The 21,966-nt window shown below is 39.6% G+C and overlaps 1 protein-coding gene across 2 annotated transcripts in view; it reads left to right on the top strand.

The window, feature by feature from the left end:
• LIMCH1 (LIM and calponin homology domains 1) overlaps nucleotides 1–21,932 on the top strand; it is a 366,296-nt gene extending 344,364 nt beyond the window's left edge. For both annotated transcript variants that reach the window (XM_036762932.1, XM_036762933.1), the window contains 9 exons: nucleotides 1,133–1,225; nucleotides 3,069–3,173; nucleotides 4,302–4,420; nucleotides 8,253–8,380; nucleotides 9,439–9,562; nucleotides 11,196–11,273; nucleotides 12,058–12,166; nucleotides 14,161–14,263; nucleotides 18,987–21,932. In XM_036762932.1, coding sequence (XP_036618827.1) covers nucleotides 1,133–1,225; nucleotides 3,069–3,173; nucleotides 4,302–4,420; nucleotides 8,253–8,380; nucleotides 9,439–9,562; nucleotides 11,196–11,273; nucleotides 12,058–12,166; nucleotides 14,161–14,263; nucleotides 18,987–19,012 — 885 coding nt within the window. In that variant the 3' untranslated portion in view covers nucleotides 19,013–21,932. The remainder of the gene's footprint in view (nucleotides 1–1,132; nucleotides 1,226–3,068; nucleotides 3,174–4,301; nucleotides 4,421–8,252; nucleotides 8,381–9,438; nucleotides 9,563–11,195; nucleotides 11,274–12,057; nucleotides 12,167–14,160; nucleotides 14,264–18,986) is intronic.
• The last annotated feature ends 34 nt before the right edge of the window (nucleotides 21,933–21,966 follow it).

Here is a 21,966-nt window from a genome sequence, read left to right as displayed (position 1 = left end):
TGTTCCCCTGCATGTGGTGACTGATTGCAACATTTCTGAAAACAAGAAGGGCATTTCTAATCCTGACAACATTTTAATGGGCCCTTAAAAAGCTTCCCTTAATTCAGAAGTTATTCAGATCAAAAGATTCCATTTTGGTGGAAGTCTATAAGGATTATGAGCAAAAAGCAATCCAGGTACTTGGCTAATTGTTATCTTATCCACTTTTTATAAAACCATAAGAGACTTTAAAAAAAAATTAAACTACCCTGGCAGCAGCTTATTTCTTTTAGATCAATGCCCAAACTTATATTTGAATATAGAGCTCACACATTGCTATAAAACTGCTACTGAAGTTTTACAAAGCACATAGTTCAAACAGTTGTTTGGGGTAGGTAGTTTAAGGAAGATATTTTTACTGCATTTTACAGAAAACTGAGGCTCAGAGACATCCCCTCAGGATCACACAGGGAGTAAGGGTTAGAGTCAAGATTTGAGCATAGGTCATCCTCACTCCAAATCTAATATTCTTTTCACTGAGCTGAGTTGCCCTTTTGAACAATCCAGTTATAGTAAACTATAGGTTTAGCTTACTTTTTAATGCACAATCCCTTTTTTTTACAACGTATCCCTAACCCCTCCAGTTTTTAAAAAAATTATTTATTTTTAGTTTTCAACATTCACTTCCCTAAGTTTTAAATTTTCCACGCTTCCCTCCCCTCCCCCTTCCCCAAGACAGCATGCAATCTGATATAGGCTCTACATATACGTTCTTATTAAATAGTCTGCACATTCTTTTAAAGGTGGGTTTTAGCTTGTTTTCATTTTTCTTAGAATTTTCCATGTCCATAAGTTAGGATCCAAACTAGTATTCCATAGATGAGTATGTCTACAGAAAAGTCCTAACCGATGCGGCTGAATATCTATAGTATTTTTCTTATCTGCTCTTGAATAGTGTTAAATGACCACAAAAATCTCATACTGCTTCATTGTATCATGTCATCTAGTCAACTTATAACATTGCAGCAAGAAGTAACTTTTGTACCATATTGTACACAGAATGCAGGGTTGTTCGTTTGTTTGCTTCTTAATGACTCCCAATGATGTATGAGGTGCTCAATTCGGTCAAATTTATTGAAATATTCCATAATAGGAGAGATACCAGAAGGAACAGGACAAATTGAAAGAAGAATGGGAGAAAGCACAAAAGGAAGTGGAAGAAGAAGAGCGTAGATATTATGAGGAGGTAAGAAAAATTACTGGGAAATAGATTGTGAAATGAGCTTGCTGTCACAACTCAGCAAAATCTTAGTCTTCTGACTTGGTAGGTGGGTGTCTCTCTGTCACCAGGAAAGCCTACTTCCCGGCAGCCCTTTTGAAAAGAGTCTAGAAGAGCCTTCTGATAATAAATTCTCCTCTAGACAACAAATCACGTTAAGTTGGTTCCTAGAATACAGTCTAAAAATAAAGACAGTTTTGAGCCATGATGGGAGGTTTAAAGTTTTTTGTCTCTTAGGGTGTGTGTTGTAGCCTATCGCACGTGTGAGAACATACTTGCTTTATTAGGGATTGGTTTGGTTTGTACAGGTGAAGCGAAGAAATCATTTTTATAGTATTATGGTAAGCATGTTGGGTAGCAGTAAAATAATCTAGTTGGGATTGTTTTTATATCAAAATTATTTGAATTTATGTACCCCACTATCTTCACTTTGTGACCAAGAAGACTGTATGCAAGCACACACTGCCTACCATCATTAAATATGAGATCATAGGATCCTAGATTCAAAGGTGGGAGGGTCCTTGGAGGTAGCTAGTTCAATCCTCTTTTTACAAAAGCCTTATCCATGACCACACAGCTGGGATTCAACTTCAGCTGTTTTTAGCCATATGCCACATTGCCCTTGGGTCAGGGAAAACACAGGATTCAGCAAAACAATATTAGGTCAGTTAGTGCCAAAGTCAGTAGGCATTTATTAAGTTCTTAGTATGTACCAGGTCCTGAGCTCAGTGCTAGGAATGCAAAGAAATGCAAAAGGAGTCCTTATCTTCAAGGAGCTCATCTAAAGAGGAGTAAGGGGTGAAGGTAGGATGGAAATGTTATTGAAGACTACATATTCTTAGGTTGGGAATGGCAAGAAGAGGAGGTAAGGGGCATTATGGGGGACTAAGCAAGTCAAAGCCATCCAAGTGGGGAATACTTAGGTACGGTGGGCACCAGGGCAGTGCTGAGTGGAGCTGAACCAGTAAGGGTGGGGAGAGAAAGGAGAAAAGTCAAGATAAAGGGCAAGAGGGGATGATGATGATGGTGATGATGATGATGGTATAATTGCATTGGTATAATGCTTACTGGTTTGCAGAGCACTCTATATAGGTTATGTCATTTTCCTCAAAACAACTTTATGAAGTAGTATTATAATCATCCCCCTTTTATAGATGAGGAAACTGATGCTGAGAAAGGTTAAGTGATCTGCGCAGGGTCACACAGCTTGTAAGTGTGTGAAGCAAGATTTGAACTCAGGCCTTCCCTGACTCTTAAGTAAAAGAATGTGGATAGATCGGCACCACCCAGCTGCCAGTGCAGGCAAATTTGAAGGCAGGCATTGAACAAGAGAGTTGGGGCCAGATGGTGGAATGAGTGGCTGCTGAGATTTTTTTTTATGATTGACATAACAGCTTAGTTTTATAAAGTTAAGGTAGGGGTATGGTGGCACTCTATTAGTGATATTGTAAAATCATTTGGCTGGGACAGTGTTAACATGGGGCATAACTGGTGTGTTTTTAGCGTAATTTTAAAATACCAGCTTATATTAGATACAAAGGCCATATTCTATGCCCAGCATCTTCAGTTCTCATATCATTTATATTATTGTGAATTCTCTCTCACAATAGCAAATTATATGTTTAATCTGCTACCTAAAAGCATTTTAAATTAGTCTTAGTAATTAGGGGTCCTTTGTACTGATTCATTTGCGTTTTGAAAAAAATAAATCTTCCCACTTACTTCTGAAGTTTACTAGTAAAAAGTGCCCTCTTGACATGTACATTTTGAGTTACATTTCTCCTTGGCTAACCTTGTTCCTTTTCCTTAGGAACGCAAAATCATTGAAGACACCGTGGTTCCCTTCACAATTTCTTCAAGTTCAGCTGACCAGATTTCTACCTCCTCCTCTGTCACGGAAGGAAATGGGCCAGTGGTGAGATTAAATGATTCAAGGACTCTTTCATTCTTCCCGTAGAATGACTGAAACTCCTGCATGGGGGCAGTTTCCACCATGGTGTCCCAGCCATTGATGGAAGCAGCAGTGTAATCAAGCTCATGTTTGTATATTGCTTGTAGACTTACAAAGATACTTCCTTCCACCAAGCCTATGAGCTAGGCAGCGCAAATAGTCATATACTCACTTTACCAAGGAAAAACACTGAGGGATCAGAGAGATTTGGGCCTATACTGTGTATGCATACAGGAAACTTGAGAGATCCAGCCTTCTCCGCATTTTACAACATGAGGACACAACAGGCAATGTCTGGAATTCAAACCCAAGTCTTCCAGCTTCAAATTCAGTGATCTTCCCACTCCATCACACAGCCTGTTTCTGTAGAATTAATTTCCAGGTAGAAGGAAGTAAGGTTTTCTCCCAGTCAGACTAACTGAAACCCTTTATGGGAGTCTAATAATACCATGCAAAGGCCTACAGTAATGAAGAGTTCTCTACGTCACTGTTGTGGTACCAGGGCACTTGGGATTTTGATGGAGCAGAGGGTGTGACAACTACAAGTGGGTTCTTAAAAAAACCAATTCCAGCCCCATTCTTGAAATTCTTCATCTGCCTAATGTTTGGATGTATTATCACAAGAGGCTGAAGAAAAAGCTATCGTTTGTTCCTATTACCTAATCCCAAAATGCATCCCCTGAGGAATGGATAGGGAAGCACCAAATTGCTGGATGTTCAATAATCTGAATCTACAACCCCTGAAACATGATATAGTTTTGATGCTGATGTGACCAATCATGGAACCTGTCTCCCTTGTCCCTCCCCTGCATTTTTGGGGAGAGAGGGGCAGGATGGGACAGTTGTTTTATTATCTGATATGAGCTTTTGAGAGAGGCTTCAATTAAACATTGATGCCACTGGCACAGCATGCAGTTACAGTTCTTTGAGACTTAGAGACATCCAATCATTTTAAAGGTCTTTGAATCGTAGGAAACATGAATGAATAACGATTTGACTTTTAACACCTGTGTTGTGGGTGGCATAAGCTGTCCACTGTGATTTTGAGGCTCCCCATTTTCAGGTTGCCCTTAGCCTCCTTTTATTTTCTAGAATAAGATGGATTTGGAAGATTCTAAAGAGGAAGAAAAAAGACAAAGACCACTCTGGGAGGAAGACAGTGACTCACTGCTGAAGAATAAGAAGAGTGATGCTTTAGAGGAAACGAGGAGGTATGAACCTTTGTCCAAACTGGCCCTTGAAGAGCAGGAGGCAGTGGCCCTGCCTGCCGACCTTTGAGGAAAACACTGCCTCATTGTTGGGTCACTCATTACAGGTTATAATCAGCCTTGACAATGTTATTCTAATGATATATTATGCTCTTTTTTTCACACGTTATTATTTTTAATGACTATTAAGTAGAAGTCCTTACTGTAGGAAACACAATGAGAAGGGCTGTTTTTAAACAGGAATTAACAAAGAACTGTATTGGTTATCCTAGGCTGCACACATGGCTTTACCCTTTCTTGTAGTTCCATTGAATGAGCCATCTGATTTCTCTGTTTCTTAGTCAGCAATGACCAGCAACACCAAAGGAAGAGGAGTGGCCTGGTGTTCCTGTAACACACCTTGGGTCCCACTGCCCTTTCACTAGTTTACTAATCATAGCATTAAAGCAGTAGCCTTCCCGTCCTCTAGAGCCAAGACTATGTCCTCAGGCACAGATTGCTATCAGGATGATCATTCCGTTCCAGCTCCTGGTCTAAATGAGGACCAGGTGAGCAGATCCTTGCCCACAGGGCTTCTAGTCTATTCCATGAGGATTCTAGGCAGCCTGGCTCAATCTAGATTTGCTTATCAAGGAACACCCCAGAAGCAGAACCAAGTCTTTGGAGGGTTCCCAGAGCCAACATACCAGCTGGAATTTCCAAGCCAGCCTAGGTCTAAAGCAGTTGTAGGTGTGGGTTAGAATGGATTCCTTAAGACCACCACTCCATCCAAACTAAATACTCATCCTACCCTGAGGAGACCTTTGCAGAACCACCAGAAATCTGGGAATACTCTGCACCCAGCTGGATTCATTCACATGAACATTTTGGCCATGACTCTTCCCTCCAGTCCCTGGTGACAATAGCAGGTCAGCAGGGATGCCTACAAAGAGAAATGTTGTGTCTCTTGTCAATGCTGAATTTTTCCAGCTTCGTCATTATTGTATTGGCTCACATTTACATGGGACTCTGTAGCTTTCTGAGTACTTTCACATACATTCATCCATTTGATCCTGTGTTCTTGTTACATCTCTATTTTTTTCATATTATTGACCATCCCTTTCTCCTCATTACTTTCTTGTGCCTTGGTTTTTGTATCTCTCTCTCTCTCTCTCTCTCCCTCTCTCTCTCTCTCTCTCTCTCTCTCTCTCTCTCTCTCTCTGTCCTCTTTCTTACCACCCTCTCTCTTAACCTTTGCTGGGTAATCATTGATCTCCATCTCCCTCAGGACTCTGTCTTTTTCCTCTAGATCAGGGTGGGGAACCTTTGGCTTCAAGGCCACATGTAACCACCTAGGTCCTCAAGTGCATCCCTTTGACTGAATCCAAGCTTCACAGAACAAATCCCCTTAATAAAAGAATTTGTTCTGTAAAACTTGGACTCAATCAAAAGGCCACACCCAAGGACCTAGAAGGCCACAGGTTCCCCACCCCTGCTCTAGATCAAGGGCTCTTAACCTTTATTGTGTGCCATGGCCCCTTTACTAAGCTGCTAAAGAGACTGGCCCCAAAGAACTGGAAACTGAAAGGATACTCACTAGTTGGACAATGGCTGAACAAATTATGATACCTCAACGTAGTAGAGTACTACTGTGCTATAGGAAGTGATGAAGGGGATGGTTTCAGGGGGACCAGAGAAGACTTATATGAACTGATGCAGAGCGAAGTGAGCAGAACCAAGAGAACAAGTGATAACCAGTAAACAACACTGCAGAGAAAAACAGCTATGAAAGGTTTAAGATCTGATCACTACCACAATCTAATTCTAATCTAATTCATTCCAGAAGACTAATGATGAAGTAGGCTCCCCATCTCCTAAAAGAGTGGTGATGAATTCAGGCCGCAGAATGGGGCATACATTTGTGGATATGGACAGGGTGGGAATTTGTTTTGCTTGACTATGCATGTTTGTTATGAGGGTTTTGTTTTTCTCTCTTCAGTTGAAGTAAGAAGAGGAGAAAACAAATACTCATTAATTGAAAAATATTTTTTAAGAGATGACTTAGTCACCTACACTGGATAAAGCAAAGGAGATGGGGGAGATGTAGATGCTTAGATAACTAGGCATGGACTTAAACAGGCAGCCCATTAAGTTTATCCATCAGTATTAGTATCATGCTGCTGGTGAACAAAGAGCTGGGCCCTGAATTGAACAGGAAGCAGTGATTGTTGTAGATCACATGTGAGAAACTCTGAAGTGCTTTCAAGCCCAAATTGCTCACTGCCTCCAAAGCCCATCTTGTTCACATGAATGGATGAAAAAAAAAACATTTCTTTAGTGCTTTCCATGTGCCAGGCGCTGTGCTAAGCACTGGGGATACAGAAAGAAAAACAAGACAGTCCCTATTCTCAATGAGCTAACTTTGTCCTGGGAGAGGGAAAGCCCAAAGAGGGGCTTTCAGCTGCAAGTCCAGTGACAAGGCCCTGTGGTCTTTAGGGTGCCGTGCCAAGATGGATGGTAATGAACCTTCTTGGATGTCATTTCCATTAATAAAACCACATTGTTTTCTGATGTTGAAACCCTTTGACAGTGCCAAGGACTTTGGTGGCAAGAACTTTCTTTTGGGGGTTTTCAGTAGATGTGGCTGCTGGGGGCAGGAGGCTGCAGGTGGGGGCTTTAGCACCTGTAAGGTCACATCTCTGCAAGGGACTGTTTCTTCTCCCTATAGCAGCCTGGGGTCAAGGTCAAGGGTCTGAGACAGGGGTGGGGGACCTGCAACCTCGATGGCCTTCTGGGCCCTCAAGTGCAGCCCTTTGACTGAATCTAGACTTCACTGAACAAATCCCATTAATAAAAGGATTTGTTCTATAAAACTTGGACTCAGTGAAAAGGCTGCACCCAAGGACCTAGAAGGCCCCATGTGGCCTCGAGGCCACAGGTTCCCCACTCTACTCTGAGAGGTTGGTCCTCTCCATTATAGCCACAAGGGCTGAGTTGGCAGCAAGGCCCTGGTCTAGAGGACACTAGTATTCCCCAAGACTCTTGGCTTTAGTTTCCTGGGCTGTCTCCATGAGGGTCTGAGGGGGGAGATGGTGGTATATGTCAGTATTATTCAGGTGATACTATATGGCCACAGATGTTGATGTCAGAAGAACCACATTGCAGGTTATTGAAGGGGTGATAAAAAAAAAAAAGATGCCCAGTGAATATAAGTAGGCTACAGCAGACTGCCGGTAATGACTTTCATATGAGAAGTAGCCTAAAATACCACCTCAGAGATATGTTACTGGAAAAAGTGTCCCAGTCATGTAGTAAGAATGATGGATGAGATCACAAATCCATTGGAATAATAAGTAATAGAGAATAAGCATTTAAATGCTGTTTCATTCATTTTGGAAGAAGCTATAGTAAAAGTTGCATGAGTTGGAATTACCAAACTCTAGAAACCAGCATTTCACATACCTCCCAATAAACTCTGTAACCCAGCAATTATTTCCAGGGGTGCCAATCAGAACACCTTGCTGACCAGCTGTGAGTTAGTTACATTCCTGCTGATTTCTTTGGGTTAGAAGGGAGCATGTTAGATCCCTGCCTCCAAAGGCTGTTTGCAAATGATGAGGATTCATTGCTCCTTCCTTCACTTAGTGGTTAACAGGATAAAAGATCAAGGGGAATGAAAAGAGGAAGGCCACTGGAATCAACATGAATTAAGTCATAGTTAATCCTACATTCTGTAAGTCTTTCAATTAACTCTCATGCCCATTTTTCAAACATGCTAGGTCACAAAGGTTTTCCTCCATTCGTGTGTTCTCTTCCTCCTCTCTGTTTTTAAAATACCGCATGATTTTATCATTAGCCGTGTACCACCGGTGACCCCAGCACATCCAGAGACCTCCGTACCAAAAGGAATTCATCAGGACCATCAGTTGTCAACAGCTGAGCCTGGTACGCCAGACCGAAGGCTGAACTTAGAGTTATCTCAGGGTAAGAATAAAAGGAAATAAATCTTTGCTTACTTCTTTGTAACAAGAGCCTCTCAAAAACCAGAACGAATTAACTTTGTTGTTTTATAGTATGCTCTTCTTACCCTGCTGGTGCTAAGCATTGTGGTCCTTCCAGTGTATTGAGAGAGAGCATGGAGTCACGGATAATGTGTGGATTTGTAATTAGGAGGCAAGGGTTCAAATCCCACAAAAATCTGTGTAATCATGGACAAGCCACTTAACCACTCATAATCTCAATTTCCTTATCTGCGAAGTGGATATAATGACTTCTCCACTACGATGTTGTTATTAGGAAAATCCTTTGCAAAGTTCACATATAAAAGTGAGGTGCTGTTGGCACAGTTCGATGTTCCCCTTTCCATTTCCATCTCATTTTTTTGCTGGGGGCATGGGAAGGGCTGGGCTGGTATTAGAGTGGCATGTGAACCTGAGTTGCCTTTCTCATGAAAAATAGGATTACTCTTAAAATCTGATATTTAGGGCTAGAACAAACAAATTAGAGGTCATCTAATCTAACCTCATTTTATCATTGGGAAAACTGGTACTCAGAGAGAGAGAAGAATTTGCCTCCTGGCAGGACCTGTTCAAACCAAGGCCTGCTGACTAGATCTGGCCATCTTTGTGCTAGACCCTCCTTCTGTAATGGTCAGCATAAGAGTCAGAAGGGCATAGCTGAGAAGAGCAGCTAGAATGACAAATGTATGTAGAGTCAAAGCAAGACATGTTGACCAAATAAACATTTTTGGTAAGATAAATGAATTTATTGTAACATATTGCCAACATGGCTGCCTGCCTTGGTGGGTTATGATATGTGTCTGGACAATGATGTACATTTAGGCACAGCTTATAGAAATGTGCTATACAGTCCTTTCTCTGGGGTACCACTCACTGCCTTTTATGTGGCCCACATCTGAGGGTGTATTTTAGAAGGTACATTCCAGGTTTTGTTTGATTTCCCCAAAAATGGGGGAAAAGTTCTTGTTGGTATGCCTGACTTTTACTGGAAATTTTTTTTTTAAACTAACCTCTTAACTTCAGACACATCATGGAATCAGCCATGGTCACCTGCACCGTCACATGCGTTAGAAGATGTGAAACCGAAAACCCTCCCGGTGGATCAAAGCATCAACCATCAGGTTGCCTCTCCCAGTGAGAGAAGGAAGTGAGTACCTAGTAGATTTCTTTTTTAATTCAGTCACCAAGTAGAAAGATGAAATAAAAAGAAAAACAAACAGTAGGGTATTGGTGTCACTTTTTGTGACTTCCGCTCATTCCCACTAAGATAAAGTTCTGACTGGTGACTAGTTTCCAAAGCCAGATCAGGCATCTTGACAACTAAGGTATTTCACACTATATTCTTTAATTAAATACAAATAGAAACTAAAAAATGAGAAAAATGGATTTTTAAAAAATAAAATTAAACAAATAAACTAAAAACTAAAGAAATTATAGGTCTGCTCTTTTTACCAGATTAAGTAGCAAAAGAGTAGAGTTCAGGAATTATTTTAAGAAGATTAAATCACATGTTTCAGAGACTAAAAGTGAAATATGGGTTCAGGAAATAGGAGTTCATCTAAGATCTACTCTAATTATATGAAAAATGTCTTATCTTTCTGCTTGATCCGGGGCCATCTCTGGTAGTCCCAATCTGTGTCTCACCACTGGACTTGGATGACTACAGAGGAGAAAGTGAGGCTGGTGACTTTGCACAGCCCTGCCTCACTTAAATCCAATTCACTTACAAGTCATGGCATCAACTTCTTGGTGTCGCGGTCCTCGTCGAGAAGGAAGGACAAATAACAGCAACATATCTTTCTGCTAAGACTATGACAAGAGTATGCCTAACCCTCTGACCTGTTATCAAAACTTAGTTATCTCCTATTTGAGCAATGAGGCTTGTGGCAGTTCTAGCAGTTTTTATATGATATTTCTTATAACTTAGCTAGTCATTTCACCTGCTATTTTTTAAGATGCCAGTGTGTTGGCTCTTATTCAACTTCTTTGTTAAAGCCTATGACAGGCTGCTTTTCTTAATTGAATGTTCAAATTCATTTTTTTTTCTTTCTTTGGGGTGTATCTCTAGAGTACATACCACTTTAAAAATGAGCTGAAGTTAGGAATTGAATTATTCATATCTGTGTCACTAACTTTTTTTAATATGTATCTTAAGGGTGTATCCTCTTAACAAGGTAGGAAGTTATAAACTCTTTTTTTAAAAAAAAAGCACAGAAATAAGAATTTTAACCAGATCTATCCTTGAGGCATTGATTTTACAAGCTGAGAAGGATAACATATTTAAAGCAATGCCTTTGAAATGCTAATTCAATATATGACTATATAGATTCATTCCCTAGTGGGAGGGCCTATTCAGAGTGAGGCTGACCACATACCATATGCCATATATCTACACTTTGCCATTTGTTTTCTAACTCTTTTTAAGGACAGAGTTGTTGGTGGACATTTTCTGCTGGGGCAGGTCACATTTTGGTATAGAGAATAATAGGAACATCTTAGAAATTTTAGTTTAAAAGACCTGCCAGGCAAAAATAAATATTAGGAAAGGCATCCTGACCTTTCTAGCCTCATTCTATCAAAGCCACATTGATTTTTATCAATTATTTTCAATTATTAGCCTTTGTAAATTACAAGTGTTATTTTTTCATCCTTTTTTTTTTATCATGGAGAGTTGCTAGGGTGTTTGTTATTTTCGTAGTGAAAAAGCTGCTGTCCTGTGATTGGCTTTTGGTGCTTTATTTATCCTTGTTATAATTTTTATTTTCTTTTCCAAATTTCAGGACAAGCCCTCGTGAGAATTTCAGAGCTGGGCAGTTATCCCCGTGCTCTCCCACCCCTCCTGGCCAATCTCCCAGCAGGTATGAAAGGCCAACAGGCCCAATGGGCTGCCTTGTTTTGTCTTGGATATCCTCTTAGCGATGGTCCTTAGAAGCCTTTATAATTTTCCCTGATTTGGTTTGGGGAGTTTGTCTGCAACCCCTTCGAATACAGAAAACCCGTTCTATTTCAACTTCTGATTTGGTACAAGAATAAAGAAAAGGCAAAGTACTGGGTACTGGCTCTGTTTTTTCCACAGGGCTTTAGAATGTCATGGACTAGAGTTGCACAGGATGAGAAGGCATGTATAGCTTGCAACCCTGATCCTTTGGAACAAGTGCTGCTACTGATAAGATCAGAGAGATTCATTGAGTATTGAAGCAGAACCTTCAACATAATAGGTCTTTAATAAATGTTTGTTGAGTGAATGAATGCCACTCTTACAGAGGCATCATGCCACTGAAATTGTGCCAGGTTCAGGGCAGAAAGCTCAACCAACAACAAAGACAGTGAAAGATAACCCATGGACCTAGTTAGCCAAGTGTCTTTTTAATCTTCTAGTAAATGGGCTATAACACTATAAGGTGCTTAATAAATGCTTATTGAATTGAACATTTATTGAATTTACTTAATTGAATCTTGGATTTCAGGAAGCTTCCTGTCAGTACTTGTGACCATCTCAGTGACTTAACTCGGTCACCTTTAGGGGCAGTGAAAATAAGTAGTCATATGCCCTTTTAAAATTTGCATTTTCATTTCTTAGCAGCAGGATGAGCTAGCCTGTCCTTTGTCATACAGATGGTGTGCAAATGTGTTTTTATCCAGGTCTATAAGCGGAAAGAAGTTATGCTCTGCTTGCGGACTTCCTCTGGGGAAAGGAGCCGCCATGATCATTGAAACACTTAGCCTTTATTTTCACATCCAGTGCTTCAGGGTATGTACTCATTACTTCTCAGGCTAAATAGGATCCCACAACACCTTTTTTTCTGTCATTCTGTGTGTGGAGCACACAGAATGTGTCAGTATTTATAAGAGGGATGTTGTTCCTCATTCTACATTGCTGCTATGTTGTCTGTCCTGTCTTAATAGCCTCATCTCTGCCATCTTGTCACCCCTAGAAGGCACAACTAGATTTGTTTACCTGGCTTTGTAGGTGTTTGCCCCAGCGTGAATAGTGTGTCACTGGAAGAAATGTGTGCTCAAGTAGGGAGCTAAGAATGTCACCCTGAAATACTCCAAGAGGAATATGCTAATTACAAGTGTGTTAGCCTCTGGATTTATTTGGAATCTGAAAATTCTTTCTAATCCCTCAAATTCTGATGAATGAATATTAGGAGCTGTTAGTATCTTGCCCACTTCCCTTAGGTAATAGAAGATTTTGGTTTAACCTTTGATTGAACAAGCTGACTGGTTGCTGTAATCCTAAGTCTCCAAACCTTGTTTATATTGAGGAGTGTAGGGTACAGAGGTGGGTGTTCATTAGACCTCTCCTTCTCCCTCTTCTCTCTCTCTCTCTCTGCCTCTAGCTCCAAACTAGAGACAAATGGCATCTCCTTTCAAACTGTCGCTGAACAGGGACCTAAGCAGTGTATGTGTTCACTCGCAGTCCCTAAGTGTGCTATATATCCAATCCGTGACTTCCTTAGGTTCAGTTCAGCAACCATTTATACCTACTCTGTGCAGAGCATTAGGCTCTGAAGAAGTAGCAAAAGTTTAGAAAGGGTACATGCCGTGCCCTCAGGGAACTTTACAGATAAGAGTCGCGGGGCATAATGTGTTGGATTAAAAGACCTTCTGGTCTGCGGGCTGTCAAGGACTGAAAGGAAAGAAGAAAAACCTAATAATGCTAACAAATAAATGATAGTGTGGACACTTGACATTGTCTGATGGGGTGGTTTGTTTATTTGGGGGTGGGGGATGGGGGAAGATGGTAAACATTTATTGGTATAGAGAGCTCCTGGTGAGGAAACTGTTTCCACCAGTGCAGAACAGTAACTGGTTCATAACTTATAGTCTTCCAGGGCTTCCTGGTTAAATGAGAGGTTAAGTGATTTTCCCAGAGTCACACAGCCTGCACATATCAGAGTTTGAGACGCAGCCCAGGCCTTCCTGACTCTCAGGGCTGTTATCTATCCCCAATAGCACAATGCCTCTCAATCAACTCTTTATCCACAGTATTAGGATGAATATGGTGATTCTCTAAGTTATATATATTTTTTATCACAAAGCAGTTCATAAAAATACAGGCAGGCTAATTTTAATAAGAATTTATAATTAATATACAAATTGGTTTTTTTTTATTTTGATAACTTCAAAGAATAGATACTTTTCAAAGGTACAAATAGTCTAGGAAGGCTAAGCAGAAAAAGTCTGGAGCTCCCACCCTCTCCCACCTACTCACAGACCTCCAGGCGACACTCTCTGGGCTTGTAACTACCCCTGGTTTCTGGCCTCCCCAGAAAAAGACTGTACATGAGAGAGACACCCCAATGCTCCTCCTTAATCACCACCACCATCCCTAACCCAGTATTGAGGAAACCAGAATGCCCTCCACTGCCTTTCCATACCTGAACAAATGCTGCTAAAAGGAACCTTGTTTCCAGTGGAGTTTTAATTAGAGATCACTATATGGAAAACAAATCTGAAATCTCAGAAAGAAGAGCTTTTTGTTTCCTTGAACCACATCTCTTGGAGCTTCAGCAAAATCCTGGAAATCTCCTGAGGTCTTATTTATAGATTTTCCCCATGAAGGATTCAGAGAAGTTTCAGTCAGTGCCCTGAATGTCATTTGCTTATCCAAACCACCAGTGGGGTTACATTTGATGCGTAGGAAGGGTTTCTGCTTCGTGATGATTTCTCTGCAAATGGCATAGCCAGTCGATGCAAGGATGCCTTTCTCACGTGTCTTCCCTCTCGTTGCATGGACAGTGTGGAATCTGCAAAGGACAGCTTGGAGATTCAGTGAGTGGAACAGATGTCAGGATTCGCAATGGTTTGCTAAACTGCAACGAGTGCTACATCCGGTCCAGAAGTAAGTGCCGCAGCCAACCCCACAAACCCTGAGATGAAGGAAATCACTTGTGTCCACGCCCGCACACTTATTGGGTCCCAGGTCTCCCTTTCTATAGACTTTCTGCTCCATAAAGTCATGTCTTGTGAACAGAGCTTAGCATCCAGGTGAAAAGAAGTTAAATGTCAATTCAGGAAGCACTTACTAATGTGCTAGGCACTGGGGGTACAACTCGGAAAGCCAGGTGGTGCAATGGATAGATCTCTGGGCACCTGCAGTCACCAAGAACTGAGTTCAAATCCAGCTTCAGACATTTACTAACTGTGAGACCCTGCACAGACTTCTGGGGGTAATAATAGTCCCTACCTCCCTAGGAGGTTGTGAGAATCAAATGAAATAATATTTGTAAAAAAAAAAAAAAAAAAAAAACAAAAAACTTTGCAAACCTAAAAATGCTCTATTTAGAAGGAGTTTTATTTGGCACAGTGGATAGGACTTTAGACCTGGAGTCAGGAACCTGAGTACAAATTCAGCTTCAGACACTTACTAGCTGGGTGACCCTGGGCAAGTCACTTAATCACTATCTGCCTCAGTTTCCTGAACTGCAAAATGGGGACAATAGTACATACCTAGCTCATAGAGTTCCTGTGATGATCAAATGAGAAAGCATTTGTAAAGTGCTTAGTACATGGATCTGGTACATAGTAAGTACTTAATAAATTCTTATTCCTCCCCTCCGTTCCCTGGTACAACATGTATCCAGATAAGAAAATATGAAGTAAATTTATTGTTATGAGGATGGGAGGAGAGAGCGTGGAGATCACCAAGAGAACATTAAACTATAAAGAAATCCCCAGAGCCTTTTTTTGGGCACCATTACTCCCATCAAGCCAATATCCTTATTGGTCTTCACCTGTATTATGTGGAATATGCCCATCTCCATTTCTTTGCTCAGGTAATAACCTCTAAGCTGGAAATGCATTCTCCTTCCTTCTCTCCCAGGCCACATGTTTTCCTAAGGGAGCATTGCCACAACCATCTTCTCTAATTACTTAAGCCGCATTTAATTTCCTGAATTCCTCCATCACTAAAATATAGCATATGCCTTGCATTGTGGTTCTTGATTACGTGCTGAAATATATTTGCAGCATAGAGTTCATAGAACAAAGAATTAGAAAGGAATGTAGAAGCCATTTTCATGAGCTCAAATCGGGCCTCAGACGCTTACTAGCTGGGTGACCCTGGGCAAAGGCACTTAGCTGTGTTTGTCTTGGTTTCCTCATTCGTAAAATGAGCCGGAGAAAGAAATAGCATCCTGGTATCTTTGCCCAAGAAAACCCCAAATGAGGTCACGAAGAGCCTCGGACATGACTAAAGCTATGAACAATGACAGTAAAATCCAATTCCCTCTTTTTCTAGCTAAGGAAACTGAGGCCTAAGAGAGAAAGTGATTTGTCCAAGATAACTCTGGTCATGAAGTGGGGAGTCAGGATTTACCCTCTGATTCTAGGTTCCAGGTTTTTTCCACTAAACTGTGACAATCTTCCCAATTCATTTGTAAACGTAAGAAAAAGAACCATCTCTTCTACTCCTGGGTATCCCCGCAGTCCCTAGCAAAACAAAAGGGGGAGAAAGTTGGTGTTGGAAGAAGAAATGGAGTGCCCTGGGAAAAGGCTGCTTATATATTTTGTAACACCAGAGGGCGCTGTTGCACAACTGCTCTCTTCCCTTTAATAAATTCTGTTCCCAATTCTGAGCGCTACTTAGAAAACACTAAGTCTCTTAATCTGAGAAAATTTTAGTCAACTGCAATACAATTAGTCAGAAATTCTGTAACCCTTTTGGTGTTTTGTGTATGTTTTAGGTTAATAAGATCTTCTTTGATCTGAGATAGTGTTTTTTTTTAAATCAGATAAAGTTAAAGGTTTTCATGTTTTTACCAAAAATGTTTAAATACAATACATAAACAATTTTAACTGAGGAAAAAAATTGAAATTTTAATTTATGATCATTTAATTACAATTCATTTATTTTGTTTGGATAGTGTTTTCCTTTTAAAAAGTGAAATTGGTATGGGGGGCAGAATAGGCACCCATACCTGTCACCTTAAAGAAAATGTGGGAGTGAACAGCTAAGTGGATTCCCAGCAAATCTGGTTTGATTATTCTGAAAGCCTATCTTCGATGGGCATGGGAAATAAATACATATACATACATAATATATACATAATACATGTACAAAATAAATACAAATACATACATAAATACATACATACATAAAGTGGCTATAACAGAACCCTAGCAAGAGTTATGTATACAACTGGGTTTACTTTTAAAATATACTCCAGGGGAGAAATACAGCTTTTGACCACTATCTTTTTTCAAAGTGATTTTCCCCTCATCTTCTGAGATGAAGTTCTTTCTTCAGCATTCCAGTTGAATGTGACTTGAGTAATCAGAAGAGGGCACTGTTAAGTTGGAGAAAACTATTTAGAGAAATAAAAGCGATAGTGTGTGGTGCTCTGTGTCCTTCCTCACCTGGAACTGCACTGAGGATACCAGAGGAACATAAAGATCCCACAGGCCCTCAGAGTTGGAAGGGGAAGAGCTAGAGTCCTTTCATCTTGATTTCATTTTTAAGGATGTTTGCAAATTAAACCGTAGAAATGTGACATTTAGGAAAATTATCTTGTTCAAAGAAATGTTTTGTTTTAGCATTATAATGTAAGATGAAATACTTGTAGAGGCAAGAATATATTGAGAAGTTCCTTTATAGCGTCACTGATCTAGAGCTGGAAGAAGCCTCTGAGGCCATCTGATCCAATGCACTTAATTTTATCCCATGGTCTGGGGAGCTTGCTCAGGCTCCCAAAAGAGAATAACCATCCGAAGTGGGATTTGAACACAGATTCTCTGATTCCTTAGCCAGCGTGCTTTCCCCAGGACCGCATTGGATCTGTATAGTTATTATGCCATTCTCTGTAATCTGAAACCTGGGAAATCAAATTTCCAGTGTAGTGACATGGCTACATTTTTCCTTTGCAGACTTTTATTAAAAGTGACATGATTTAAGCCTGTATTTCTCCTCAATAGACTCCAGACGTAGAAATTGCACTGACAATTGGAAGATCAAAAATGTTTCCAAGAAGGGCTGATGGGGTTTTTCATGAAAGGGGCTTAAAAACCCTTATCTACTTCAGCAAGTGCTCCTGCCTTTCTTTGCTGTTCTAAACACTGAATTAGCTTTGAAAGTTAAAGGGGGAACCATACATTTAGCTGGAAGAGTGTTAATGCATTTGAATGAGTGAAGCAATCCCAGATACCAGAGAAATAATCAGATCTGGAGGTAAGCTCTGGAAATGTTTTTACATATCCTTTCTTATTTTTATCTGAGAAAAAAAAGCGACGGAGAAAGGATCAGTATGGAAGGCTTACTATAATAGTTTTCTAAGGAAATGAAAATAATTTTATTCAATTGAATAATAAAAACGAAATATACATAATCTTGTTTTCTAGGAGTAAGGAGATATATTTAAATAGTTTTTAAACTGATAGCATAAGAGCATATTAAAATGGAATTCCTGAAAGCTACCTAAATACGTTTAAGATCTTATGCAGATAGCATCCAAAATGGGTCATAAATTGGCCATAACACATAATGCTGTCACTTGCTTAATTTCTGTCCCTGGTTCCTTACGTGTTAGATGAGTTTGTCTCTGTATACAGTGTTCTGTTGAATCATCTCTTACTATGAAATACATTTAGGAAAGGTCCCTGGGTACTTTATAATTGAATATGCGCCTCTTCCTCATTCTTTTGCTGAAGACAGAGAGATGCCATGAAGATTTCAATGAGAGATATAGAGACCCTCCCAACCCATTGGTCCAAAATGATGCCTCGCTTATTCCCTACCACCCACTCCCAACAGATGATGTTTGATCCCGGGATAATATCAAGGCAAAAGAGGGAGAAATTTTCCAGCCATCTTTTTTTATCCCCATAGAAGATAAATTCTAGAATCCCAGAAATTTCCTTTGGCTCACCATAGAGTGAGATCTCAAGGTTAGGAACTGTCCTTTGCTGATAAAAGATGTCACGCTTCCCAAGTTTTCCTTCTTTCTCTAATACTAGGGGGAAATGGTCAGGGTGGCAGGTACCCCAAGTGCAAGACTTGGAGTCACAAAGTCTAGAGCTTGACCGGCCTCAGCTGTGTGACCCTGGGCAAGTCCCTTAAACTCTGTCTGCCTGTTTCCTTATCAATCGATGGGAACAATAATAGCACCTATTTCACAGAGTTGTTTTGAAGCTCACATGTATAAAGCCCTCTGCAAACTTTATAATATAAATACTAGCTATTATCATGATTGATTCCTTATTTGTAATACAAGCAAATGATAGCCCATATTTACCATTCTCGTAAGAAACTGTGATGAATCTCTTGGAAATCAGGCAGTGTAGTATGCCTAATGAGAAACTTGACCTTACACTCTCTCTCTAACCTGACTCTCATTGGAACCTGTGTAGGTAGGACTTCAGGGTGCATTTTCTTTGGGCAGATACCTCTTGCAAAGAATTATGTGGAATGGCAAAGCGCAAAAGTTCTTAGCAAAACTGAAAAGCAGTATAAATACAAACTGCAGGCCTTTCTGAGACTGTTCTGTATAGGATCTATAGGTTTATGGAATAAAGAAACCAGAATTATTGAATGCTGTCACTCAGTTCTCTTTGGCTTTCTTTTCACCTAGGTGCTGGTCAGCCAACAACATTGTGACACGGTTTTCACATCACCTCCCACAACTCCCTTTGGGGATGTCCTGGACAATCGCTTACAAATGCCCATATTTGTGGGGCTTCGTGGCACTCATTTAATTTTTAAAAAGCTATACTAAGAGGCTGTGTCTGTTCCTTTATAGCGCAATGTATGTTTGTATTTTCCTTTTTTTTTTCTTTTTGCATTTGCACAGTATCTCTTAAGAGAATATTGAGTTGTGTTGATCCCAAATCCTTCAGAAAGTTGTGTGGGTTGGGTTTTTGGTTTTTGTTGGTTTGTCTTTTTTTTTTTTTTTTTTTTTTTTTTTTTTTGTAAGGCAAGATATATTAATGATTTAAAATGTGATATTATCCTCTTCGGGAATTAAGATAAAAAATGCAATAAAACCTTTTGTTTTTAAATTTCTAGAAGCTAAACATTTTAAGTTTACAAAACGGAACCATAGAAAGTGCAGGACATGCCAATGTAAGATGAGCACTCTGCCGAGGGAGCATCTAATTAATACATTTCTGAACTAAAAATCATAGAAAGGGATTTTCTGTTACTGAGCTATAACCTTTTTTTTTTGTACAAAGATACTAGTTTGATAATACATACTGTAATTCTGAACCATTTGTGTTCTATACCTTTCCAGGGCAGGCCCATAAATTATTGCACCATTAACCTTCATGTACTTTCAAAGTTACATCATTAATGTAGATTATTCTGTCAAATAAAGAGAACTCTTGTAAAGCCTGCTGGCCCTATACTCTGACTGAATGGAAGCATTTCCCAAGAGGATGAGAAAGAGAGATGAGATTATTTCAGTCCGTCTTTTTTCCGGATTATTGCAGTACTGTACTACCCGAATTGGAGAGAGGAAGAGGAAGCTGACTCTCTCCCAACAAGTGGGATGTCAGTAGCAACAATAACGTGATGTTCTTAGTCAATTATCATTTATAACATTCCCAGGAGTTGTCACATGTCAGTCTGGGAGTAAGGCATCATATGCCTTGGGTACCTGGTGCCCTGTGCCATATATGTGCAGAGATAAGCCTTGAGAATCTCTGCTGTTATATTTAAAAAGGATGCAATGATGTGTGATATTTCACTGACTTATGTGTGACCGTTAAGATCCTACAGTTTACCCTGTACCTTGTCCATTTTAATGGCTATTTGCATGTTCCCCTTAACTCTCCTCTTCATTGTCAAGAGTTCCAGCTATTAATCATGGAGAACTTTAACCAGGAATTGATTTGCTGTCTCCTCAACTCCATGTGTCACATAATGAATTCCAGCTGGCTGAAGAAAGGAGAAAGTTGTTTAAAACCCTCATTTTTAACTTTCCCTGGATTTTTTTTTCTTTAAAACTAGGGGTGGGAGGGCAGGGGAGGAGCAGGTGGTATTGGGACACCTATTTATTCTGCCTTAAAACCATGTTAAATTAATAAAGATTTGTTGCAAATGTAGAGGACGAACCCATTCATGGTATGTTGCTGTATTAGTAAAGGGATATAACGTGGATGTTTATTAGATAAGCAATAATTTTTCTATGTGTTATTTGATATAGCTAGCCACTATTTATTTACATGCTATGCTAGATGGTCCTTTGCATGCCAGTGCTTGTGCAGAATTTCTCCTCGGCCACTGAAGGTATTTTTACTATGTTGTCATTTGGAAATGTTGTTGGATTGAACCTTACACATCATTTCATTAAAATTGTGCCTTAGAAAATGCAAAGCTATTGCACATAGTCAGTGATGACTTATGGATACAGTGAATTCAAGAGGAATGAAGTCATTCCTGAGACCTTCAGTTCCCGAGACTCCTTCTGGTAATGGTTGCTGTTTTACAAAAATGAAAAAAAAAATAGTTTTGGAAATGTACAGATATTCGGTCCGATATTTTGATTAACCACCTGCATGTTTTATTGTTAGATATTTTGATAATGTCGATGTTTACATTTTGCATGGTATTCACAGAGTACTCTCCCATGGTAATGCACAAAACATGCACAATTTCAACATTCATAACCAATTTTTATAGAACCCTTTTTACCTATGAAACTCCATCCGTTACATAAGGAATACATGAATATTGAACATTCTTTTCTGGTTCCCACAGCCTCCTTTATACATCTTTCTTAGTGAGTCTCATCACACATGTATTGAAGCTAGAATCTAGTCAAGAAAAATAAAGACCCATTTTCCAACACAAGATGCGCTTTTTTTTCATAATGAACTCTAGTCACCAGCACAGAATAATCTCCAGCATTTTAAATTCTAATTGCCAACTGTTCCTATTTCTATTTGATTTATATTTCATTTGGAGTCTGTTACATGACATTTTAGAAAGCCTAGGCCTTGTTTTCTCCAATTCAACATAATAAGTATGAAGATTTCTTGTTTAAATAATCTCGGAGATCCCGGGGGAGGAAAAAAAACGATGCTTTACTACACTGGGTTGTAATATATATGTGTGTTTAGTTTTAGAATGAAACAGTGAAAGAAAAGGAGAAAAGTAAATGATTTATTATTCTTGAGGAAAGAGGAGATCTGATTTTTTTTTAGATCCTCCAAAAGCTATTCCCTTCTCATTCTTCAGAAAACATGGATAACTCCACTATAACTATGTATGTGTGTTTCACTATCAGACTTTCATGGTGTTTCCTCACTCTTTCTATGTAGTGTTATTAATACAAAACATACTGTAGCTATCTATTTGAAGCATCAAAGTTAATGAAATAAAAGGACCTACATCATATGCAAGACCAGCCAGAAGAATAATTACCATTCTGGGCTGGCTAATGTGCTATATAAGTTACACTAACCTTCATTTACAATATTTATTCTAAAATGCCTCTGAAGAGTAGCAAAAAGTTGTCTAAAATGCAACAGCTTTTATAGTAAATGTACATTTATAAATAAAATACTCAAATGAATTTTGGCATCCTGCTGTTTTATGGGACTATGTTT

This window comes from Trichosurus vulpecula, chromosome 6, assembly GCF_011100635.1.
Source record: "Trichosurus vulpecula isolate mTriVul1 chromosome 6, mTriVul1.pri, whole genome shotgun sequence".
Taxonomy (NCBI): Eukaryota; Metazoa; Chordata; class Mammalia; order Diprotodontia; family Phalangeridae; genus Trichosurus; species Trichosurus vulpecula.
Note: the sequence above shows the minus strand (reverse complement) of the source record. Positions and strands in the feature narration are given on the sequence as shown.